Source organism: Pleurodeles waltl, chromosome 3_1 (genome assembly GCF_031143425.1).
Source record: "Pleurodeles waltl isolate 20211129_DDA chromosome 3_1, aPleWal1.hap1.20221129, whole genome shotgun sequence".
In the NCBI taxonomy this organism is placed as follows: Eukaryota; Metazoa; Chordata; class Amphibia; order Caudata; family Salamandridae; genus Pleurodeles; species Pleurodeles waltl.
This window is the reverse complement of record NC_090440.1, coordinates 1,029,385,007-1,029,412,251: the sequence shown is the minus strand read 5'-3', so window position 1 is coordinate 1,029,412,251 and position 27,245 is coordinate 1,029,385,007. Positions and strand designations below refer to the sequence as shown.

Sequence of the window (27,245 nt, the reverse complement as noted above, 5' to 3'; positions counted from 1 at the left end):
AAAGGCGTAATTGTCCTGTGGTTGTAATAAGGACAACCCTCATCTCAGAGTTTACTGTATGTGTCAGCTTAGAGCTGGTCACCTAACCATTTTCATCTGGGCTGTCAGACTTGAATTTCTAAGTACTGGTATACCTTAGGTAAAGGCTTCGCTTTTCCAAATCATGCAATACTATTTTGGTGCAGCTCGTTTTCCCTTCTAGTCGCCTGTGCAATACTCAGATGTGTAACTTTAAATAACTTTAAAACTAAGGTATAATCAGCCAAATATTTATAATAGGGCGCATTTGCAACATGTTTCTGATCTGCCCATTGTTTCTCAGTTCATTAGGCCTTAAGCTGCCGCTAGTGTGAGTTAGAGTAACCGATTGGAACCAGGGTAACCAATTGGAACCATGATTTTATGGAATGATTGTGCTCCACTGTTGTATAACCTCCGGCCCCCACCATACCTCCACTTGTGCCCCCCAGTCACAAGAATCTGGAAGAATCAGACTCCTAGATATGAAGTGCTAAATTTAATGCGTTTAGTTGATAGATTGCAGATGTCTTACGTTATGTGCTTTAATAACAGATTTGAACAATTCAAAACAGATTGACAGAGCAGCTAAATAAGGTACTTGGAAGTAGTGAAAAATATAAAGCCCGGTCTTAAAGCACATCATCAGAAACACAAAGAATGGGAATTTAAGGTAGATAAAGTAGAAGTGTTACAGTAGTTCTTTCAAAATTGGAAGGCTTCTGTCTTTTGTGGCCGTAGAAGCAATGCTAGCATCTTGCAGTTTGTGTGTGGGATTACTGAAGGCTGTTGTATTGGCAACAGTGTCAGCTGGATCTGTTCATCTTAAAATCTAAATAGGGAAGAAATGAGGGCCCTTGCAGATGCATCCTACTCCTCTATAGAGACACCTTGGGTTGCATATCTGTAGGGAAAGGTTGTGATTTGACTGTGGAGACACTTTTCTTGGTGGTTGATCAGAATAAGACACATTACCTTATTTCATAACACTTACGTAATAATCCCATGATGGCTATAGGCGTTGATCTTTCCACATTACCCCAATGGCTACGACAGAAGAAGCCCAACTAAAATATAAGAAGTTATAATATCTTCATAGTGAGAAGTCGTGTTTGTGCAGACTCTGCCCAATTCCTTAATAATCGTTTTAAATTTCCATGTTGTCCTTTTGTGTTCCAAATCTGTGAACTACTTCGTTTTGTTTGCTAGATGTTTCCATTACACAAAGGAAACCCCATACTTCCATTAGCATTAAGATTTTAGTGCCATACTAGGCTTGTTTAGTAACTAGCCTTCTTTCAACTTGCTCATTTAGGCTACAGCAATGAGGAACTTTCTTGATTGGCATGACAAGTCACATGAAGTGCTGCCAAAGCTATTACATGATGCACAACTAAAGGCTTTAGAAAATGATTTTTTGTCGACAATGCAGCTGGTAGTTGAACGGGTAAACACAATTTGAATCTTAGCTTCCATAATCAACCACGTTGTGTCATCATTGCCAGGTCACTTCATCTTCCTTTGTTAAAATTGGTTTATCTGCCCAAACGTTCCGAAACGTGTTAAAACACAACTGTTAAAAATAGATTTTGTGTCAAAAGTTTTTGTTTTAGAGGAAGAATTCAAATAGGAAAAAAAAGCATCATCATAAATAGTTATATTTTATACAATGCAAGGCTGGCTTTTTATCGTCAAGGTTGTGTAAATGGTGAATTACGTTGTTAAATTGTATCATTTGGTGCAGGAAAAATCATAAATTATATTGGAATGCAAAAAAGCTAAATACAGCTATTTAATCTTGGTGTGCCTACTCCATTCTGAATATTTGGTTTTCATTACATATTAAAATGTCAGTTGAAAATCGAGAAAGCATGCACATACAAAATCGAGAAAGATGCATGTACTGCTAGTGCAATACCAACTGAAATTGGTAAAGTAGGTCTCATGTTAATATTTTCCAACATTTTCCCTTAAGAAATACAGGGCTATAATGAAGTTTTAGGTAGGTCTCGTCCTATACCTAAAATGTAACTCTTATTTGAGAATACAAGACTCCCTAACGGAGCTATTGATCTAGTTGAAAGTCCACATAACGCGGATGCTTAAAGCCTTGATCTGAACAGTATTAGGACTGAAAACTGACCCCATAAAAACCTTAGAACTACAGCAGGCCCGCGCAAGTGGTGGCCATCTTTACTGTTGACTAACTTATGGGACTAGACTGTTCATGTTCTTACATATCACAGTTGCGTGTGTGTGGTTCTCGTTTTCCCAATGTCTTAAAAAAAAAAAAAAAAACTGTCCATCAAATGGAGTTATTGTCCAGTACTTTCCTACGAGCTACCTCGATTACTGACGAAAATTCACTACAACTTACAACCTAAATCTTGCTCTCTTCAGTCTGAATTGTAACTGAATGTGATTGTTCTGTGTAGAATGCAATTGATGGGTTTTGTGTTCTGATGCTTGTAAGTGGGTCCTACTGAAAAGCGCTGGCAACCCTTTTGGGTCTAGTTGGGGCTGTAGAAAACTGTAAATAAAATACTTGGGAATATTGCATTTCTACAGTTGCCCTTTAAATTGTAGTGCCACAGTGGTGCAATAGATGTGGTTACTGTTACACAGTGTGGTGGTGTTTGTCAAGAAGAAGCATACTTCATGGGTTGGTTTGTGTATTCTGAGCACTGCAACTAAGTAGCAGTAGAAAGTAGTGAGTTTCTACCTAGAGGGTGACCCACTTATACACGCGCGAGATGAGGAAACGTTAGTGCACCCATCACCCTGAAGGCCTTGAAGTATAAACGTCTCTTAATTTCAGTAGTCAGATCTGATTAGCATAAACAAATTATAGAATTCTCGTTTTGAATCCAGGGTGAACTTCAAAGTGGGAATGTTAAAAGAAGTGGAGTGTTTGCATTGACTTGCTCAGGGATGCTGAGAATGTATTACATACCACTGTTATGGCGTATTTCTTTTGTGGATGAGTCATCCTCATTCATTAAATTCACGGTCCACTTTTTTTCCAAAAGCCTTTCACGCATATAATATGAAAACTGAGGCAAAGTCTGGGGTTGGGAAAAATATACAACCGTTACATTTTCTGAGAAGCCTTGCAAGCTATTCAACTTATGTTTTGTGAACCGATCCAAAAGAGTACCATTTCTAGAAGCGATGCCTAATTTGCTTTGGCTGTTTCATATATCCTGTTTGACTCCTGACTGGCATTTACTTAGATGTATCCGCTTCACAACTTATTTCTGCCTATTTGTGTGTTCCTAATTTAACAGGTGTGAATCTGAGGAGCTCAGCATTTGCAAAGATATGTAACAATTTCCTTTCTTGGTATACACTACCACTGTTCTTAATGGGAAGGATAGCGATTTCTAAGATGGTGCTCCTGCCGACTTACTTGTATGTCAATTAGAATTTCCCATGTTCGCTGCCACTAGAGTATTCAGGCAGCTAAACTCAATTTGTTCCCTTATCTGGGCTGGAAAGTGGAGCAGGGTGGCCTTCGCCACCTTCTCCAGACGATATGAGGAGGGTGGACTGGAAGTGTTTTGACTTGAATTCTAATACTATGCTGCGCAAATGCAGCACACCATGCAATGGTTGGCGGGTGGAGACAGTTGGTAGAAGTGTTTGGCAGGGGCGGTTGATGCTGGGCAGCTTCCATCAATATTGATAGAGGGCCCTGGTGCCCCAGGTGACAAACCATTTGAGGTGAGGCAGACCGCTCACATATGGCAGAAGCTAATAGCAGTTGTTCTTCTGCCAGCCCCTTTTCATCAGGAACTGACAATATGGATACTGGCACCGATAAGGCAAATGGCTGAAGATATGTTATTTCAGGCATGAAGCGATAGGGGCTGCAAGCTGCGGAGGACCTGTACCCTACTGTTCATTTAATCACGTTTGAAGATGCGCAGGTGGGAGTTTGCATTGGGACAAGGTCACTTCTTGCATTATGCCGGCTGAGCTAGCCAGGCAGACCTGGACCACCACGGCGCAGGAGGCCTCTAGCATTCTGGGGACCCTGCTACTCTGTGGGTCGGCACAGCACTTGGTATCCTTGATATCCAAAGCATTGGTTGCAGACACTGTCTGCAGCACGTTGTTAGTCTGACACCTTAAGAGACGGACCAGGGGGCCCCAATGGAGGTGGTTGACTGGACCTGCGTCTTCGCCTCAATAAAGACTGTTTCAAGCAATGCTTAGTTTAAGTTAGTTCACTACAACTTTTTACAACATACCTACATGAGGCCCCTTATGTTACTTCAGGTACCACAACCCCTGTCAGACCGGTGCCCCTGCTGCAGTTCCCATGCGGCTGATTTCCTTCATCTGGCCGGGGTTGTCATAGAGTGTAGGATTTCTGGGTGTGGGTAGTGGACAAACACACACAGCACTTCGCTGCAGGCTGCCTTCACTCCATAGTTACATTTGTTGGAGAAAGTTAGCAGGCCTACAAGAGGGCATACAAATTCTTACAGCTCACACTGGCCCTGGCCAGACACAGAGTGGCCGTTACATGGGTGGGTCAGCGAGCCCCAGAGATAGCACTGTGGCTCAGAGATGTAGAGGAATGGATGCTAGCAGAGTAGGTTCACATGAAGCTGAGCAGGAGGGATGATAAGGTAAGAGATACTCACATGGAGGAACCTGGGAGATTGGTTTACTGCCCTGTTGGACCTGGCCCTTTTTACAGGGTTATCCCTATAATTTGTTGCCTTCTTCTTCCTATTTTTTTTTTTTACCTGATTTTGTTGGCTTTAGGACTCTGGGCACTTTACCACTGCCAACCAGTGCTAACGTGCATATGCTCTCTGTCTGGAAGGTATTCGTGATTGGTTATCCATGAATGGCATATTTGATTTACTAGTAAGTCCCTACTGTAGAGTACCAGGTGTACTTGGGGCCTGTAAATATAGTGCTACTAGTGGGCCTGCAGCGCTCATTATGCTACCCACATGGATAACACTGCAAACATGTCTCAGGCCTGCCACTACAGTGTTTGCGTGTGCATTTTCAAACTGCCATGTCGACCTGGCAAGTGCACTTTCTTGCCAGGCCCGACCCCTCCCTTTTATTACCTGTAAGTTACCCCAAGTCAGTCCCTTGGGCAGGTTGCAGTGTATTTAAAAGGTAGGACATGTACTGGAGTGTTAAACATATCCTGATGATGAAATACTGCTAATTTTGTTTTTCACTATTGCAAGACCTATCTCGCTCCTAGAGTAACATGGGGATTGCCTTGAAATATATTTTAAGTGCAGTTTCCCATTGGTAGCATATAGAGATGTGATGTTTGGGGTCTCTGAACTCACAGTTTAAAAATACATATTTTGGTGAAGTTGTTTTTTAATTGTAAGTTTGTAAGTGTCACTTTTAGAAAGTGGGCATTTTCTTGCTTATAACTGAAATAAGATGCACTGGTCCAAAAGAAAGAACTCCATTCCACCATTTAGGGTAGGGGGTATTTTCCGTTACCTCATGCATTAGCATTACAGGAACAGTAGCTCTCACTCACCATTGGGGGACATGCTTCATCATTGGGCCATGCTCCTTGTCAGGCCGGCACTGCAATGCCTGATGGACCCTACTATAGGGCTCTTTGCTGGAGTTCTTTTTAAGAAAGAATGCCAGTAGTGGGTGGATGTGAGAGGGGCTGGGAAAACCACAAAAATTGGCTACAGGTGTCCAAGAAAACTGTCTTTAATACAACCTAGCACCCGTGCCAAGGTTAAAAACAAAAAAAGGGGCAAGTACAGAAAACAATTACCTGGTTCCCTACCAACAACTAAATGTATGTCCACCACTCTAATTAGAGATTTCAGTATTATGGAACTGCGTGTGGGTATTCGCTACACTACAGAACTGCTAGTCATGGTCAACATGTATCTCGCCTAATACAGACACACAGATCAGATAGAGATTCTTCAGGACCTGTTTGTTGTGCCTAATCCTCACAAAGAGAGTAACAAAATAAATAAAACCACTCCTGTTGCCAATGTAAAAAAAAAATAACCGGGGAGCTTGGACGACGGGGTAGGTCATACTGACCCTGGCGCTCTTCAGTTAAATTGTCTTGATAGAAGAGCGGGAAGCGGCCAGTATCCAGGCAATTCCCAACGGGCCTATATGCGTGACCTAGGAGGGTCTCAACATTCAGACGTTTATGATTCCAACGTAAGATTTCAGTTATTTCTTGCACAGGCAATAGGAGTAGAGTTTTTTTTTTTTACTCTTAGTTGTGTATCTAAGCACTGTGCTAAGATTTAGTCTTTGAAAAAGTGTATCTTTACTTGTTTATGTTTGTCAGATGGGTCTCGTTTTACTCAGATAAATATTTGCTATTTTTCTGAGCTGGTGTGTGTGTGTGTGTGTGTGTGTGTGTGTGTGTGTGTGTGTGTGTGTGTGTGTGTGTGTGTGTGTGTGTGTGTGTGTGTGTGTGTGTGTGTGTGTGTGTGTGTGTGTGTGTGTGTGTGTGTGTGTGTGTGTGTGTGTGTGTGTGTGTGTGTGTGTGTGCGCGCGCATACATTACACATTGCCTCTGAGATAAGCCTTACTGCTTGAGCCAAGCTACCAAAGGGATGAGCAGGGGTTATCTTAGCTGTGTGACTCCTTTACCCTGACTAGAGTGAGGGTACCTATTTGGACAGGGTGCAAACCACTGCCAACTAGAGACCCCATTTTTAACAGGCCCCAGACACAGTCTTGCTAAGCAATGACAGTACTGAATCTGATGATTAGACCACTGCTTTGCAGGGTCGCTGGAACGGATGAGACGCTGTGTCCAGTCTGCCCTGATGTACAGATATCATATGCAAGCCTGATGGGGAATGGCGCCTCTCACATTTCTGTATGGCATTGTTTCCTTGTCTGCTCACTGAATACTGTGGTTACTGTTTTTAATGCTTTACAGTTGGTTAACCTGAAACTGATAAAGGTGTTTTTTTAATCTATTTTCTTTCCTGTGAAAGCAGCTCTTTGTTATCAATAGATGTTCTGATTAATGGTATTCACATGCCATGGTCAGCAAGAGAGCCTGAGGCAAACGCCTACTAGTAGCAGCTTTTATTGGGGGTTGAAAGAACGCACCGCGTAACCGCCTGTCATTGCAAAGATTATTTGAGAGCCCAGGATTCAAGCCATTTACTTCTCTTAATGATATCCAAACACATAGGCATTTTGGATTCAGCCTACGGGTTTGCGGAGCCCTGTCTTACTTACCTGCACAATACTCTAGCTGATGAGCAGGCTAAGGGGAAGACGTGACAAATCAGACATAGTGGCTTGTGGATTCGCATATCGCATATATCATCATGTTTTTAAAATGTTTTAGTAATTGAAAAGGTAGGATTTTGAAAAGAGCATAAGGGGTACTCATTAGTAAAGGAGGGCGAAATTTCAGGGTATTCCCCTCGAATGGTGTTCGTAATTTTCACAAATGTTACACAAGATGCTCCCAGGAGACTCGTTCAAGATTAAGATATGTGGCTGCAGCTGTCCTCAGTTTTACAGGTCTCACAAGACATTGTCTAAGCTCACCAGTCTAACTCGGGAGACAAATGCACGAAATAGCGCAGTCCAAAAATAAATACACAAAACCTGTGGTTGAAATTAAGTGAGATTACGTTTATGTAATAAAACGTTTGCATGGGTTTACGGAGTGATTTGACACAAACTTTGTTTTGTTATTTGTTCTATAGAAGGCGGGGAGGAGGGTAATGGAGGCAGGAGGGTTTGGAAGCTGTGAGTATGTATATGTGTGAGTGGGTGTGAGGAGGTGTGCGTGTGTGAACATGTGTTTGTGCCCATGACTGTGTGCACTCTTAGGTGTGCCCGCACGCAAACCCGTTAGATTGGAGTTCTTTGCATGCCAGCAAGGTTATAGTCATATGAAATGCCACAAAGCCAGATCCAGAGAAGGTTGGTAAAGGTCACCAGTAATGAATGGCATGATTGAACGTTAACCTCTATGTATTTTATTTTTAATATTGCATTATGTTCCTACTATGCTACCGAAAATTTTCAGGGATTACTTTGCTAGTCCATAATATGCCATCTCTTTAAGTAACATCGATACAGGCAAACACATGTAATACTGCAAATGAGTTTTCCAACATAAAAACACATATTGCTTGAGGAGGCGGGCCAGGAGTAAAATGCTTTTTTTGGGTTTGCGTTATTTAGCAATGCACAAAAATCATTTAAGTTGCTGCCGAGAAGAAGTAGGGAAGCTTAGTGAAGCGCAACATATCAGCCAGAGGTAATTTGAAATATAATGTCACCCCCAACGTAACACTAACTTCTTTTTCTGTTGCTTTCCCGTCTTGTTTCCTATTAGCGAATGGAGTGCCATAGAAAAAGAGATGGGAGACGGACTGCAGAGCGCTGGCCATCACATGGATGTGTAAGTACTAACTCCCCGTGCTTTGATAGTAACCAGAGTGCTGTAAGGCGAGAAGATTGGAGACCGGAAGTGTTTTTGTGCAGCAAACTCGATCTGAATCTTGGTGCAATAAAATGTAAATTATAGCATTCACTGTGATTTTCATAAAGTTGCGTGCTTTCAGAGAACGTGAAGCTAATGACTACAAATGATAGAAAGCTTTCCAGGTTTTCTTCTCAGCAGAAGACGAAAGAATATAAATCTAATGTGCTTTGCAACTAAGGGTGGGGAAAAAATCGCTCTCTTTGCGGAGTTTGTTTAGTTTTGCGTTCTTTGCTGGAAGCGCGGAGTTTCGGCAAAACTCTGCCAACTGCCAGGTGGTGAAGTTTTTTCTTGTATTTGACTCGCCAACGCTAAGTTGGCAAGCAAGCATTTGCGTCCTCATGTGCTATTTTCAGGCGCTAAAATGAGTCCTGGCGAGATGTCCCAACGCGGGCGGTCACGACAGGTCACATTGTGGAAGCTGCTGCTCGAGTAGAAAATATACTCAAGCAGCAGAAAGAAGCAGTGCCCTCTGGCGTTTTGATTGATGCTGTTCTCTGAACAAGCTCCTGGCACTAAAAATCAGCACAAGCAGTGCAGAGTTCCCTCATTCCACTGGCTCGCAGACCTCTGTGGCATTTTTATGTAACTTCATGGAATTTCACAGAATAAAACTCTGCGAGACCTGCCCAGGTTTATGCACAATACATACAATCTCACACTTAATCATTCACAGATGCACACGTTTGTTCTGAGTATCATGCATATTCTGAAGTGTTACCCTGCATATGTCGTACTATCTCTCCCTTTCCAAAACAGAACCGTGTAACAATACTTATATTTATTTTCTAACAATCCCACGTGTCATTTCTGAATGCAGTGGTATAATACGCATAGATGCTCCCTCCCGGAAATTCACTATACAGTATGAATATTTTTCCCATGCCTTAGACTTTATACATCAATTTCCTGTATATGGTGTCAGCCATTGAATCCTCAAGCTACTCGAGAAAGTAATGTAGCAGGTGTGTGAAAGTGCTGCTGAAGTCAGTTTTTTTTTAAACATGATGTCAGTTCCATTTTCCATGTTACAGATATGCACAGACTGGCTGCAGCAGACTTCACTGTTCGTTTTTCTCAATTTGAGATTTCCGATAGGAATTTTTCAGGGTCATGTCACACTGCCCCTACCCCCAAATCGTCAGAATTTGATAGGTCTTTATGCTTTGTGTGTAGTACCTGCATAAGGATTTAATGCAGACATATATGAGCTATGCTCACTTAATGTCTCTGAATGCTGCTGCGAGTTTGGACTGCATTTTATAAAGATGTTGGTCAAACTGTGAATCGAGGCACTCCTCCCAAAGCTGTTCCCTATGCAAGAAGAAATGTTTTTGCCAAGAAAGCAGCCTTCCCCGTCCCACTATGAGCATAGAGCAAAGCATCGAAGTATTCCCAAAAAAGCCTAGATTTTCCCATAGCTGTTCTCTAACATGTAGCAATAGCATCCTGTAGAGTGCTCCCCAGTCCTCCTCCCCACTCCAAGTTTCTGCTTAACAAGTTCATGGCTGTTTTCCAGGCCATGCTGGTAATTTTCAGTTAGCCAGAGATAGGGACACTGTTGGGTGCCATTTGGAGCTGCTAAGACTCACATCCTTGGCTTCAGATTCAATCAACTCCCCTGTTGTTTCCCTCTGATTCCAACTGTGTTGGTGGTGCCCCTTACCCGCATTGAAGATATCAGTGCTTTCTAATCTCCAACTGCGATCGTAGGCATGGTGCCCAGCAGTGTGGTGCCTTAGATTTTGTTTTCAGTTTTCACCTGCACCAGAAACACGTATTATTTTTAAGAGTAAAAAGAGCAAATATTTGGCAACCTTTTTTTAATAAGGTGTTGATATTGAACTAAAGCCACACAGCCTCTTGCAGGTTCCATGGCGTCTTTGGTGGCGGTTCTGAATCCATGATCATCTAAGATCCCTTCCCAGCTATGACCAGCGTGGTGAGTGAGGCAGAGAACCTTCTTGCCCCTGGCTTTTAGAATAGGTGTCTCTTTTGGGGCTACCAAAAGAGTGAGCAGTCTCTTACCCCTCCAGATGTGGATTTCAGTCTTGGATGAAAACGTCTCAAAAGAGCATTCCTGCTACGCTCCTGGAATCCAGAAGACATCCATGTCTTGAGAAGCAGCTTTGCACTTATAGCATCGTGGGTGAAATCTCTTCACCGCGACATTGGTGGAGAAGCAGGAAGCCAGTTGCATTCTTCCCATCATTTAAGCTTTAATGGATTCTACCCGAACTGACAGATGCCTCATTTTATTCCAGAAGTCTACAGAGTGAAAAACAGAGGTCAGTTCTTATGGGGAATCCTACCTTTGTTTCATTACACCCCACTCCGTAAAGTCTGTTGGCACTGGCTTCTGTACTTCTCGACAGGGAATCCAAGTGTCTTGACTTGCTGGCGAAAACAATGTTCTCTTCTTCCTGTATAGCAATAATGGCATAGAATGCTCCATGCCTCATTAATAGATAACTCTAAGCTTTTTCGGAAATAGCAAGCCTTGCATTGTCACGCCTCCCAGAGAATTTGAGGGGATCATCCTCAAACTTGCTTAAGGATGGATTAGACTTTTCACAGAAAATATAGAAGATTGGCATGGGCAGCATCTGTGCCGAAGCGCAAACCTTTAAATCTGTGGACTTACTGGTAGGCACAAATGGAATATTTCCATAGGATTTCCCAGCAACATGTAAGGTAGATTAATCAATAAGGCCAAGAGTGTTTTGGGAAAAAATGTACATGCCTTAGGCTCTTAAAGAACTTTTTAGATTCTGGGCCCAAACGTCCTAAACAAAATTCCATTCATGTGTGAGTGTTGCTTGTGGTGTCTCATCTAGGCTAACGTCTGTGTCTCTCCCCTGAATGTGTTAACTTCCCAATAAAATGGTACCCTGTGTTTCTCTGTTAGCTCATGCATAACTAATTATAACTAAAAAGAAATAAACCACATTTCTATGTTATGTCTAGTCACAAAGCAAGGTACCACTTCCTTCCTTTTTAAGTAGGGTTCTGATGGCTTTTTCACCTGTTGAATATCTCCAGGCACCAGACTGGAAGCGAGAACTTTTCCTCTCATTTTCCATTGCCAGTAGGGGGCACTGGCTCCATTTCAGTGCCAGAAGCAACAGTATGGTCCCTGGAACCATATCGCACTCACCGCAGTGCACTGAATGTTAGTTCCTTTTTATCTGTGCTATTTGGTGCAGATCCAGGGATTTGTGATATTTTCTTCTCACTGTGTTTAAAAAGGGCAGTGTGTAGGGACATTGCTCCCTTGGAAATCGGGCTTTAAACTTTTTCGCACTTATAATGTACACGTCCATATCAGACCCACACAATCTGCTGTGCTATCTAGGGTGAACATCTTGGCTGAAAGACTGAACCCAGCTGCCACTTCATCAGAATCTTTGCTGCCCTTCAGTTAAGCACTCTTTGATCCAGTAAAGTTGGTTTCGAAAAACCTTACTTCCTGATTGAGTTCAGTTAAATCAAATTTAATTTGGACGTATTTTGACTCTCTGTTGATTTGTCGCATAGGCTCTCATTATTCTATTGAGACTACTGGATTTGGGGTAAGAATCACTTGCGTTGTGGGGGACTGAGTCTGAACCCATTGTAGGTGACACCTGTCGGCCTAATCCAGGTTTTGCTCTGGCTAACTAGCAGTGAATCATCTCCACACATTAGCAGGGATGATTGAGCACCCGAGCGCATGACACAATTGACTCCTCAGGGAAATTGTGGTCACTCAGTTCGCCTCTGTTTCTCTCAGTTACATTACTCTTACATATACAAGGACAATTGGAGGCAGTATATGTTTCAATAAGGTTTTAATTAAGCAATGACATCTTAGATGATAAAGCATGTACTGCAAAAACTAGGACGATAAAGCATGACAGGATTAAAATTGTGACGAGAGTAAAGCATAAAAATAATGCTACCATATTGTCACTAGAATCATTAAAATAATTCCTACATAGGCTATGTTAGATCACAGCAAGCTCAAGTTCGGCCCGTCAGGTTCCCCTGGGAAGATATCATCCCTCATACCTGAGCAAGAGGCCTGTAGTCTACATAAGCAGCTGTAGCTAAGCGTTCAGCAGTCAGCATACAGTTGTAGTCAAGTGGCTGGAATCTCCCTCTGCCGTGTATAGGACAGAGAAGTGTTTTTATGATAAAACAGTTGATGTTCCAACAGAGGATCCCTACGTAAGAGTGTGTATGTTTCTATGAACACTAGAGACAAAGCGTTACCACATTTACCGGCAACCTATCTTACTGCAGCCTTGAGAAAAGTACAGAGTGAAAGAAATGTCTTGTTTAAGAACTCAGTGCTGACCTAGGCAAAGAGCAGCTAGATAGAGAGAAATAAAACGACCGCAAATGTGGCTATTGTTAAAACAATAAACAACGCTGAATAAATTATATCTAGGTTAAAGTGCACAGCGGCAGGCCTAGTTCACCAAAATAGCGTGTCTGAAGCTATAACTAAAATGGCTACACAACAGATTCAGTATCAAATATTGTTCACATTTACATTGGCAACCAGTAATTGATTCACACATTTAGGAAGTCAGCCATTCATGATAGCTGGGGAGATTTTAATTTGTAAACTGTAACTTTCAAAATCCCCTTCAGGCTGTTTAGATCAGTGGTTCCCAACCTTTTGACTTCTGTGGACCCCCACTTTGTCATTACTTGAACCCAGGGACCCCCACTGAATCATTATTCGAAACAGGGTACCCACCCACTGACTCATTACCAAAAGCTGGGGACCTAATCTGTTAATATTATTTAATTTTCTAAGTAGTCACAGACCTCCTGAGGAGGCTTTGCGGACCCCCAGGGGTCCTCGGACCATAGGTTGGGAACCACTGGTTTAGATTGCTCAAATATTCGAGTGAGTGATTTCATGGCTTTAAATAATCCCAGTGGCAATTGTTTTTAATTAAGAAAAAAACCTCTTGTTAGACTTATCTTCAAATTTCAGTCTGATTGAATGGTGATTCGTTGCCTTTCTTCAAAGCGCTAATATATTAGCATATTATAAATATTTACAGTGAGATATAATTTTATGTGACCCTTTTTGAAAATACTTCAAAACCATACCTGCCATGAAGTAAAGCTTCTTGAAATGTATGTATATATTTTAAATGCAGGTTTGGCAGGCTTTTTTTTCACAGATTTTGACAACAGATTGACTGCTTGCTGGCTTCTGTGTGGTTTGTATTTGAACACTAGTTGTTGAAAAGTACAGAAGAAAGTCAGTAGGATTCACTTGAGCAGTTGTTTTCTCCTTTTCTTCTCATGACGACGCTTTCATCTCTACCAAACAATCTGTGTTTAAAAAAAAAAACGAAGTAATTTGTTTTGGTTGTGTTGCTTTTTATAAAGCCTTGCTCAAGCACTTAAATGTATTGCCTTAAGGTTAATTCATGCGTTTTAAATGTGACATTGGAAACCTCCTACAAGTTAAACAGCGTATATTTGTCTGCCATGATCCCTGCTGCTCTTAGCTGACTTGCACTGTTTAGCTTACTTTGCTAAATCCATGGAAAAGACCTTAATTGATGTGGAAAATAGAGAAATTGAAATATTTTACCTAATGGCTTGGGTAGGCATTCTGCTTGACACTACGTTAATCATAGGAAAACATTGTTAGTATTAAATTGGTGTTCAGATTAGACTTAAGTTGTTGTAACTTACAGTGTGATGGACCTGCCCTGGCGACTGCATATGCTCTACCTAATTCACTTATTCCATGGAAGTCATATTTTGAATTTATGTACAGCAGTATACATTTTTGCTGTAGGGTTGTAATATTACTTTCTGATATACAAGCAGTATTCATGTTTTTTTAAACTTGTTAGACGTCGACTTGTAAATCGACTTGTAAATAGAACTTTCATGCGTGAAATATTTATTTGTATTATAGGTATGCAGCATCGATTGATGATATCTTGGAAGAAGAAGAGCATTATGCTGATCAGTTGAAAGAGTATCTGTTTTACGCCGAAGCCCTTCGGTAAGCAAATTATTGTACAACTACCTGCAGCAGTTTACTAAGAACTACCAGTACAGGAAGCAAAATGTACCCCTTTGCACAAACATAAAACTTTAAACTTGGTACGTGTTCTTTGGGAATTGAGCTATTTTTCCGTTTGTATTTGTTGAACTAAGAAGATGGCAGGTCTGTTCTTTGTTTGTGAAATTGTGTGTCTTATCTTTTTTGTTTTTTACTAGATGTAACAGTAAACCAAATACAAGTCCTTTAGAAAGTCTACAATCCACTGATTTGTTTTTCAAAACTTTTGTTCTCAATACCTCCATGCATTCAAGAGAATTTATTGCCACTTATCTACACAACATGTTCCATGTTTACACGAGGAGTAAAACATTTTGACTGTGAGAAACATATTATTAAAAGTAAAACCTGACAACATGGCAGCCGGATAATCCTCCAACCCATTAATCCCCTCCTTCATGAATTAATACTCAATAAATGCACGCTTGATAACACTTACAGCTGAGAGCTTATTAGGATGGATCTCTACAAATGTTGCATTCATGCTTTTGATAATATTTAGTCCTTTTTATTTACAAAACTGTTTAAGGTTTGACAAGTTTCTTAAATGGTGCAATTGATGTGAAATTTAAGGCCACATATTTTCAATTTGATTAAAGTGAAGGCTCTGACTGGGCCACTCAAACTATTTAGCTTTTTGTTCGGTAGGCACATCAATATTCATTTGGTGTGCGCATTAGGCTTTTGTTACGCTGAAGGTTGGGCATCTGATGGATACTTCATTTTGCAGATTCCCCACCTTATGAATGTACCCAAGTTCCAGATTGGACCCAGAAGCCTTTTCTCCAACAGTAGTTCTGCAACACCACCAGCTGGCTTCAAACAACCCATTCATGACTACAGTGTCTCAGAAATTTATGAAGCAGGCCAGTATATGGTAGCATCTGTTTCTGTTTTTCTGCACTTTACTGACATTAATCAAAGGCTCATCCTCGGTTTTTGCCAAATTCTCCAAAGATCGGAACACTTGTTCAAAAGCCTAGGTCAGATGTCACTTCCTAAAATCTCTGGGTTCATATCCTGTCATTGTTGCTGAAAGCAGATGTCTGTTTCCAGTTTCCACAAAATACACATGTGGTTCCAAGGGTCTGAACTGATGCCTATCTCCACCACATTCGCTGAGTGGGAATCCAAGATGGTCTTGACTCTGGCCCGGAAGGAGACTCCCAGACAACCCTGCCATCCTCCGTCAGGTAAGTTTTCTGACAAGGAGAGATCTACTAACCAGTCCTCCCACAAGAAACAAACACAAAACATCAGGAGAACAAGCCAAAGGAACAGTCCTACTCCCGGATTCCCTTGGAAAGTCAGCAGGGTTGTTCCCGGATCCTGGTTTCTTCATCTTCCAAGCCGATTATGGTTTACTGGAACTTCCAGCTTCATTCACCAAACTGTTTCAAGTTGAGTTCATCTTTATGTAAAAACCAAATGAGATGTGGTTGAAATGCCAATCTGAATTTTAGGCACACAGGGGAAGGCGATTCAGACACAACCTCATCCATTCTTATCTTACACTTCCTAGGGTTTTCTTGGGCCTCTAGAAGTCCAGCGTTTCTTATACCTTCCAGTAGGAGATATTCTGTATCCTCTTGAGGAAGTGTGTTCCTTCAGAGTGTTGTGCTTAAAACATTGGGGGCACTTGAATCGCCTTACTGCTTGCAGAGCTCAAATCTAACATTTGAACTGAAATCTTGTAGCCATCTATTGGAACATCTACTGACAGCCTGGGTAAAACCTTTTTGTGGGCCTGGATACCCACATGCAGATCACTATGCTCTTTGGCTTTGTACCCTCCCATAGTAATTTTTTCTTGACTCATTTGTCACTAGAGAGTGTGACTGCTGTTGAAGCATATTTGGCAAAATTGAGTTCCAACTGTTTCGCACAGCATTGCCAAACTGTGAGCCTTCACCAAGGTACTGGCTATAGTGATAGCCTCTCTCAGAAGGTCACAAGTGTATTAATGTCATTTGCTAATGAAGGCACGTTCCCACAGTCTGATTTCAGAGCATCAGTGCACCCTGACCCTGCTCGTCAGTTCGGTTTCTCCATCAACAAGCAGCAGGACCACCTCGTCCGACTCCGAGGCTGGCATTCATTGAAGTAGTCCTCAACAAAACTTGAATGAGGGCTTGCTATCTATGTTCAACATTTTGGATATAATCCCATAGTTTTAGACTTGCTCCGATTCCAATTCTGAAGGTACGCTGTCTGTTGGGCTTGATGCCCTCATGCATCCTTTTTCTCCTGCATGCCTATTGCAGATGAGGTCCTTCTGGTGAGACTTCAGAAAGCAGCAGCTGCAGCATCAGGAGACTCACTCTGTTTGGTAGTCATTTGCTCAGTCCTTAACATACCTTGAGTAGTGGATGCTCCTCATCAAACTCATGGTGGGTGCCCCCTTCTGTCCTGTGCTGTCAGTGGCTTCCGTTGTTAGGCTGGACCTTGGGGAGATGATAGTGAATCACCTCTGGTTCCAGTTACTCTAGAGCAGTAGTCTCCAAACTTTTTAATGCTGCCCCCCCCCCCGTTGAAAAATAAAAATCATTGGCCCCCCCCCTAAGAATTTTTTACAATTAAAGATGGCAATGTTTAAATATGTCTAGACCTATTGAAACATTACAGTTAAGTACTGTTACCTTTTTAAATATGCAATAACATGCTTCTGCTTAAAACAAAGGCCTATTATCTGTATAATGCTTCTTTTAGCAAGAGTCTGGCGTCCCCCCAGGGATCACTTGAGGTCCCCCCCCGTTTGAAGACCTCCGCTATAGAGGCAGCAGCCAAGAAGAGAAGTTAAGGCCACTTTCCCTGACAGACCATACTCCCTTAAGAGACAACAGCAGGCGGGTGGGGGCTATACCATAGGTGCCCACAGGGGCAGTAACCACAATGGTAGAGGTAGGGGAAGCTCTGGTTCCCGTTATTCTAGAGGCAGCAGCCTAGAGGAGGAGTTAAGGCCTGGTAAAAGGGCCGCTACCTCCAAAACCAGGCTTGTCCCACCCTACCCTAGTCACATGTCATCTGTGGGGAGAGACAGCAAGATCTTCTCCCTGGCTGGAAGTTAATCATCTCAGATCAGTGGTATCTCACAGTGATCAGACATGGTTACAGCCCAGAACTCCTCACTCCCCACCCTCAAGATCATATCCCACTAAACCCCTGCATGCATGTTCTCTGCAGAGAATATCTTCACTTTCTCCGGGAAGAGGCGCAAACGCTTCTTCTCAGGGGTACAATAAGGAGGGTGCCCCCTCACAACCAGGGCAAAAGAGTGTTTACCCTCTTTACTCATTCTCCAGAAGGACTTCTCCCTTAGGACCTTAGGCTCCTCACCAAATACATCCTGTAGGAACTTTTCCACATGACAGTCCTGCAGGATGTCATTCTTCTGCTCCAACAGGGTGACTACATGATGGTGTTATATCTCAGGGACACATGTTTTTCACATACTCATCCATTCTGCCCACCGGCACTACTTCCACATTGTGGTAAGTGGACAGCACTACCAGGTCAAAGTGCTCCCCTTTTGAGTCGTCATTACCCCTAGGGTGTTCACAAAGTGCCCTGGCTGTGGTGGCTGCTCATCTAAGAAGTGTTTGCTTACCTCAATGATTGGCTGGTCAAGAGCAGCAGTGTCTAGCCCACACTCAAACCTCCCTGCTCCACAGCCTGGGATTCTCCATAAATACCACCAGGTCCCACCTTCAACCCTTGCAGATCCAGCCCTTCCTGGGGTCCAACCTAAACACCTTTACCGGCAAAGGCTACACCACCCAACAGAGAGCATAAGCATTTCAGCAGGTGCTGCTTCTTTTGCAGCCCCGACATCAGCTTACAGTCTGAACCGTAATGCTTCTCCTAGGTATGATTGCATCATACTTGGCCATAGTACCCCATGGCAGGCTCCAGATGCTCCCATTGCATGAGTGGCTTTTGGCGCATTAGTAAGAAGCAGAGTGCTTTTGGGAAGGTCTAGTGTTGTTGAAGGCCAGCATCCATTGCTGTCTTCAGTGGTGGAGCAGCACCACTGAAGGCAGCTGTTTCCAGACAAGCTTCTCCCCAATCCCCCAAATGACCATTACCACAGACACCTTCAGGCTTTTGGGTGCATCCCGATGACATGACTATACAGGGGATGTGGCTGTCTCAATACCTGGGGCGCTAGATGAGCTACCTCGAGCTCCTGGCCATATGAAAGCTCTCAAAGCCTCTTTAAGGTCATCAAGGCAAAGTAGTCCTCATCACGACAGACAAAACAACTGCCATGCATTATGTTCAGAAACAAGGCAATGCACTGTCCCTAGCTGTCAGGAGTAACGCAACAGATCAGACACTGGGCCATCCACCATCGCATATACCTTCTGGCAAAACACCTCCCTGGGGTAGACGGTGACTTTGCAGACCTGCTCACAGGATGCATCCACAGGTGGGAACTCCTCCTCCATGTAACCCGTAGACCTACTTCCCATGTATGTTCTGCCACGAAGTGGAATAGGTTTGTCCACTGTTGCATTCCTCAAGCAAGTGTACCCTTTAAAGCCTACCATCCATGACATCATTGCTATATCGTTCACCTGTACAATTCATGACTCACTTACACCTCCAGGTGGCTTCACAAGTGTCATCCCATCTCATGGGCTGGCATAACTAGGTGAATAGTCAAGAGCATCTATACCTTCTACCACAAAATCGAAAGAACCCTATCTGTCCCCCACCAGGGCACATTCCACCTGGAAAAAAGGTACAACCACGGTCTTTTTAGTCAATATTCCCCAAGCAGACATATGCAAAGCAGCCACCTGGTCAACTCCACACACATTTAACAAACACTATTGTGTGGATATCCTAGCCTGCCAGCAGGCTATTGTTGGTCCGACAGTACTACAAACTTTGTTTCAGATATCTGTACTATCTATGAGCTAACCACTGCATGCTACAAACAGAAAATTTTATTTATTCTGTGATCATCTGTTCATAGCATATATTGCTTTAGATTCACATGCGCCTACCTTCATCCCTGGAGCCTGTGTCTGCTGTAGATCTCTCCTTTTGTCATTTATTTCTTACACTCACAATATGAATGGTCACCGTGCCACATGTCCATTGCTCACAAAAGGAGCCACAGCACATCCTGTTACTCGGACTTCTTCAAAAAAGAACAACCTGCAAACGTCCAAATCCAACACTAGATGGCAGGAGTATGCAGTGCATGTAAATCTACAGCACTACATGCTACAAACTGATATTTACAGGGCAAATAATACTTCAATGGCATGTGTGGGTGTAGATACACATGCTCTGCATACTCCTGCCATCTAGTGTTGGGTCCAGAGTAGTGCAGGTTGTTTTTCTTCGAAGAAATTTTCTGAGTCACGGGATCGAGTGATGACTCCTCTTGGTGATATTGCACATGGGCATTGACTCCTTTGTTAGAATATTTTCTCTCCGCCATCAGGTTCGGACATGTGTGTCTCCGCTCCATCTTTCGACTCGCTTCTGTTCTAAATCTCTTTCTCCTATTACACTCTCTCATTAGGGTAAGCATTAATCTTGCTCGTGCTTCTTCCACCTTAGCACTCGCCTCCATCCGTTGCCTACCCTTCCTGACACCTACACCCAACTCGTGCCCACCTTCTAGGCGGCACCGACAGACAGGCCAACCTGATGGAATGGACTCCATTCTGCTTCTGCCATCTGTGCCACACAAAATTCTCGCACACCAACTAACAACTTGTGTACAACCTCTTCCTCCCCCCCTGATCACTGTGAGGCTGACTGTGGCACTTGCAAATCCTTCTGACCGAAAAAGACCCTTCGGGACCGAAGAGCATGTCCATTGGAAATGGCACACAAGACTCCGAATGACACCCCGGACATCTTTGAGGAAGAGCACGCTCAAGAGAAACATGCACAAGAGGAGAAGCCCTTACCACTAAAGACTCTTCAGACTCCGATGTCCAGTCAGACATCGAAAGCCACAAGATAACTTCGGCACAGCCTGTGAGTACTGTGGCTCCTCCTGCCCTCCATAAGACTTCTAAAAAGCCCCTTCTCGTGGTCGCCAGTCCACCACTGCCATCAGGCCATGGTCCACACCAAAAGGCTACTTCGGCTGCCCCGCCCTCCGGCTCAGCACCGAAACCATCTGCCAAAACTAAGGCACTGTCTTCCACTTCTTCCTCTTTTCATTGAACCCAGAGATTGTCTCCGTTTTGATTTGAGCCTCGCCACTGAGACAAACACCTCCAGCCTCCAACCAAAACGACCTGACCAAAATCTTTGGTGCAAAAAGAAACTGAGCCAAAATCATCGGAACAGGGAGCCTTCTGCCTGTCTTCTGCTACTCCTTTTCCTTTGGAGACTATGAATGCTCGTCAGTGCTGCCTCCAAATTCAGGAGGGTGCAGGATGTTTTATTTCCATGCCATCTCCTCCTGTACTTCTGAAAAGGAAGCTTTCCTTGCAGGAAGCTTCGGGCATTGCTCCACCTCAAAATAAGAGGACCAAGGACAAAGCCACTAGTCCACCACATAGGCCTTCTCCCCCACCGCTTCCTCCACCTCCTCTGCCTTATTTTTCATCTCCACCTCTCTTCCCTCCTCTTTCTTCTTCTTCACCTACACCAGAAGATTGCACTCCTCAGGGTTCCCATTTGTTTGCTTCTGGGGATTTAGGTGGGTCACAACATGACTCAGACCCCTGGGATACTTATGATCCGGACCCTATCTCCTCTAATGACCCTGACCTCTACCCCGCCCGCTCCTCAACACCAGAAGACACTACATCATATCATTAAGGAGTGGCACGAGCAGCTGCCTTTCACAATGTGGAGCTGCATAGAGATCCAATCGAGCAGGACTTCCTCTTCGCTACCCCTCCTTCCACACATAGGGATTTTCAGTATCTCCCAATGCTCCCTGGCATGCTTCGTCACGCACACAAGAACTTTAAGGAGCAGGTCTGCTCTAGGATTTTTACGCCTAGAGTCGACAAAAAGTATAACTCTGCTCCCTCTGACCTTATACACATTAGGTCTGAGGTCCCGCCTGACTCAGTTGTAACCACAACAGCTCGAAAACTAGCTAGTAGCTAGGCCACTGGAGACTCTCCTTCTCCTGAGAACAAGAGTAAGAAAATCGATGCTGCTGGCAAAAGGATCCCCGCACAGGCTGCAAATCATTAGAGGATCACCAATTTACAGACATTTTGGGCTCGGTTTGACCGGGCTTACTCTCAGTGGGATGAAATGGAGAAGCTCTTCCAGTTCCTACCAAATGAGCACCATAAAAGAGGACAGCAAATAGTTGCTGAGGGGCAGATAATCGTCAATAATTCTATTCGCTGTGCCTTGAACACAGCTAACACAGCTGCACACACATCAAACCAGCATCCCTCTCCAAAGGCTCGCTTGGCTGTGCTACTCTGGATTTAAACCAGAGGTTCAATAAGCGGCCCTGAATATACCCTTCGACGAGGAGCATCTTTTTGGGCCTCAAGTAGATACCACCCTTGAGAAGCTCAAAAAAGACATAGATGCAGCAAAAGCTATGGGTACCCTTCAGTCCTCCACAAATAGAGACACTTTATGTTGCCCACAGTTTAGAGGCTCTTACAAACCCAGGCGTCCACATCCCATCCTAGACAGCCTCAATCTGCCTATTCAAGGGGCTTCTACAAAGGCTCTTATGCATCTTCCACTAACAAAGCACGAGGAAAGAGTTCCACCTCACGCAGCTCCTCCTCCACTGCCAAGTTGTGAGTACCTCCAGCTTGCCCCACCCATCCAACACCTGTAGGGGGAAGACTGCAACTCTTTTATCCACACTGGGACAACATTAGCACGTACCAGTGGGTCCTCTACGTTATCCAACATGGTTATTGTCAGGAGCCTACCAGAACTCCTCCTAATATTCCCCTTCACAATCACAGCCCATTTCAGGAACACCTAATCCTTCTCAAACAAGAGATCAAATCCCTTCTTCTCAAAGGGGCCATAGAGCTGGTTCCACTACAGCACCAACGAACAGGAGAATATTCCCTATACTTCCTCATTCCCAAAAAGGATGGTTGTCTCAGGCATATTCTCGACCTCAGACCAGTAAACAAATACATCCTGACAGAACATTTTCACATGGTTACCCTACAGGAAATGATTCCACTTTTACAGCAAGACAACTTTATGATAGCCCTAGAACTAAAGGACGCCTACTTTCATATTACCATTCACCCTGCACATCAAAAATACCTAGAGTTCATTATTGCAAGCAAGCATTACCATTTCATTACCGCTCCCAGAGTCTTCACAAAGTGTTCAGCAGTAGTTGACCCACACCTCAGAGGGCAAAACATTCACATGTTTCCCTACCTTGATGACTGGCTCATCAGAGCCAGCACTCTACAACAGTGCCAACAGCACACTCAGTTCACAGTGGATCTACTTAACACACTGGGTTTTTCTCTGAACTTCTCCAGGTTCCATTTTCAACCTCTTCAAATACAGCCTGATCTAAGGGCCACCTTGAAAGCGGAGATAGGGTTTGCATACCCCAACCTGGCTCGCATCCAGAGTTTCCAGACTCTACTCACTCAATTTCAAGAAAATCATACTTACACAATCAGGACCGTTATGCAACTGTTGGGGATGATGGTGTCTTGCATGCCATTGTTCCCCATGCCAGGCTTCACATGCGTTCCTTACTGCAGTGTCTGTCTCGTCAGTGGTCTCAGTCACAGGGTCACCTGGAAAATCTGGTGTTGTTAGACTGCCACACTCACTGTTCGCTGCAATGGTGGAACACCACCAACCTGTTGAAGGGGCCGCTTTCCTAGAGCCTGTGCCTCATGTCAAACTGACCACAGACACATCACTGACAGGCTGAGGGTTAACCTTTGAGACCTCAAAGTACATGTCATATGGGACCCTAGTCCCCAGTCCTTGCACGTCGCCATACATTATTTGCAGAAACTGGGAGGAACACAGTCATCCTAACTGTCACAACCCTCTCAAACAATATTGAAGTGGGCTCTCCACCACCACATTCTCCTGATGGGAGAGTATCTCCCAGGGACGGACAATGACTTTGAGAACTGCTCAGCAGGATGCAGAAACAAGTCCACAAGTGGGAACTCCACTCATAAGTCCTTCAACCATACTTTGCCAAGTGGCTAACTCCTCAGATTGATCTTTTCGTCACAGCAAAAAAACACAAAATGCCCAAGCTTCGCCTCCTGGTATTCACACCCTCTATCCAAGGCAATGCTCTGTGGATGAACTGGTTGGGATATTTGCTTACACTTTTCTACCTCTCCCTCTAATTCCGTTTTTGGAGGATCCACCAAGCGTCTCTCACCACGATCCTTGTAGCTCCCACTTAAGTGTATCAACCATGGTTCACCACACTTCTGGACCGCTCAGTGGTCTCCCACGAGAAGGTCCCCAACAAGCCAGATTTTCTCACAGAGACAAATCAAACATCCTGACCCCAAGTCACTCAACATTGCTATATGGCTCCTGAGGTCATAGAATTTGGTTACTGAGGTTTGCCTGCGGAATGTGTGGACATTCTCAGAGAAGCACGTAGACCTACAACTAGAGCTTGTTAAGCTGCAAATTGGAAATGTTTTGTTTGCCAATGTCAACCCAAACATATTGACCCCATTAAAGCTACTGTTCAAGAGATTGTTTGTTACTTGCTCTATTTACAAAAAGCAAATCAAGTCTACACTTCTATTCGCCTACATCATCTAGCTATAGCTGCATATCTACAGAACAGACAACACATTTTTTGTTCAAAATCCCAGACATTAAGGCTTTCATAGAAGGCTGTAAAAGGGTAATTCCACCTAGGGTTCCCCCTGCACCATTGTGCATCAACTTGTACTCACCAGGATGATGGGTCCTCCTTTCAAGCTACTTCATTTATTTCCTCTTCAATACCTTTTGTGGAAGGTAGATTTCTTAATTGCCATTACATCACTTAGGTGTGTCAGTGAGCTCCTGGCGCTAACCTTGGAATAACATTTCTTCCAAATTCAGAAGGATAAGGTAGTCCTTTGCACTAGCCCTAAGTTCCTCCCTAAAGTGGTTTTACAGTTTCATATAAATCAGTCCATTGAATTACCTGTCTTCTATCGGCATCCTGACTCTGTTGCAGAAGGAGCTCTCCACACTCTTGATGTTAAGAGAGCACTCATGTTTTACTGTGATATAACCAAAGACTTAAGGAAAACTAAACAACTCTTTATAGCTTTTTCACCTCCTCACAAAGGCAGTCCAATATCCAAATTTGGCACTGCTAGATGGATAGTTAAATGCATTCAAACGCCTAAGGCACATTTCACTGGGTAAAAAGGGTCTACTATGGTTTTTCTTGGGAATATCCCTGTAGCTGACATATGTAAGGCAGCTACATGGTTCATTTATGAAACACTACTGTGTGGATGTATTAGTACACTGACAAGCCAATGCAGGTCAGGCTGTGCTCTGAACACTTTTTCAGTCAACTGCAACTTCTACAGGCTAGTGACCGCTTTTATGGAGGGACTGCTGCACAGTCTGTTCAGAGCATGTGTATCTATAGCCACACATACCACCGAGTGAATTATGTTACTTAACGTGTAAGCCTCTGTTTGTGAATTTTAGTGCTGTAGATTCACATGCGCCCCCTCTCCTCCCTGGATGCCTGTAGCCATTGCAGTTACTATACCTTTGTGTACATATATTTGTACTAATGTATTTATACTTTGCATGAACAACTTTTCCCTACACCCATCTTTGGGAAAACAGTCCAAAAAAGGAGTCAATGCCCAGGCGCAGTATCACAGAGAGTAGGAGCGACTCAATCCCGTGACTCATAACACTTCTTCGAAGAAAAACAACTTACACCACACCGGGCCAAACTCTAGATGGCAGTAGCATCCTTCATGTGATTCCACAGCACTTTCTCCTATCCTTCTGAGAATAGTGCTGTTCGTGATAAAGTTCAAGAGAGAGTATTTAACTCTTCTGTTGTTTTTTTTGTCTGCTATTAAGTCCTTGCAAAGAAAAAAGTAATGAACTGATGCCAGCTTGCCTGCAGTTTGAAGAGGGGGAGAGCGCCCCGTACAGGAAGGTGCAGTGAGTGACTGCACCTGCCTTCAGGGGGATGTCTGGGGGGGTGCTCCATTGGACAACCTTTCTCACCTCCAGGAGGCACACTTTCAGTGTGCCTCCTTTTTGTGGTGCACTTTCAGTACACCTCCTGTGTGGCATGTTTGCCTCTGCATCCATAATATGGCGCAGAGACAGTGATTCTCTCCTTTGTATGGGACCACGCCCTCATGCAAATAATGGAACGCCCTCTCACAATAGTGCTGGCGCTACATGTGTGCTAGCTCCATCAGTATTTGTGCGACCCTGTTTCTGAGTTCCTTTGACACAAGCATCAGCAGCCCCTTCTGTAATGCCATTGTGCCCCAGGGGTGCACAAAGTGGGTGCACAGAAACCTTGCACCCCGAGGGCACAATATATAATAACGCCCCTGCAGTATATCAGGTGAACGAAAACTCTTCCTCCTCATCTTTTAAAGCCCTGCGTTGGTCTGAGCAAGCTGTGAGTAATGTGCAGGATTCTGGTAGTTCTGGGTGCTATGGTCCACCCATACGCTCCAGTTGCGAGTCAGTGGAACGTGAATGACTTATTACCTTTCAGATACCCTGGACAGTGTGCAGGATGCGCTTTGGAAAGAAAGGTCCGAAGGAAAAAAGAACCCATGGAAAGAAGAGCTGGGGCAGATATTTATACTCTTGGGGATTTTTTTTCAGTGTACAGGGCAAAGTAACACAGAGAGAACAAATGTACATAGACACCATCATTGCTGACGAAAAAAAGGGATGGGCCACTAAAGCCTTTTAAAAGAGTTAGGGAGGACCTGGGCAAAACCATTCAGAAGACAGATAATGAAAAGAGAGCGATAGTTACCAATAGGGTGCCAGTTAATATTGATTTAGACAGCACCATCCTTAAAACAAGAAATGTATGAGAGCAGTCATACCAGGAAGGAAGCTAGTTTTGGGCATTTTGGGTTATTTTCCAGCAAAACTCATAGTAGCATACCGGGGCAGCCATTTGATTTTTATGCAGGAGGGTCCGGGTTTAGCTAATGCTTTTTTGGAGGTGTTGAGGGGTAGGAAACCTGAATGCTTAGAAGGGATATTTGTTCTGGCTAAGTTTAGTGACTCTTTTATTGGGGGCAGACTGAGGATTGGTTGTTTGTTTTTTAAGGTAGGATGGCAGCTTTCTCAGGAGAAGTTGATAGCAAAAGTACAAGCTGCCAGCGTCACAAAATATTTGTGGTTTTCAGAATATATTTTGGCAGAGAAATGATTGAAGTTTGCAGTCTTATGTTCGGTGTCTGTGCATTGTGATTAAGTATCTGCATTACTTTGCTGATTCTGCATTGTCTTTGTGCTGCGTGTATTTTTGTAGATGTTAATATAAAGGATCTAAGCATAAAGATAAATTAATCTTACTGACGCTTGAAATATTCAAATATGTTATTATCTGGGACTGTGTGGAAGAGCATGAATTCTCTGCAGCTCTGAACCATGAATGTGCCGTTTAGAAGAGTGTGCCCCGATTTCACGGCCTGCTGGTTGAATATC

The 27,245-nt window shown here is 43.5% G+C and overlaps 1 protein-coding gene across 2 annotated transcripts in view; it reads left to right on the top strand.

Moving 5' to 3' along the window:
* SNX4 (sorting nexin 4) overlaps positions 1 to 27,245 on the top strand; it is a 454,378-nt gene that overhangs the window by 264,749 nt on the left and 162,384 nt on the right. For both annotated transcript variants that reach the window (XM_069224290.1, XM_069224289.1), the window contains 2 exons: positions 8,369 to 8,434; positions 14,451 to 14,540. In XM_069224290.1, the coding sequence (XP_069080391.1) occupies positions 8,369 to 8,434; positions 14,451 to 14,540 (156 nt within the window). The remainder of the gene's footprint in view (positions 1 to 8,368; positions 8,435 to 14,450; positions 14,541 to 27,245) is intronic.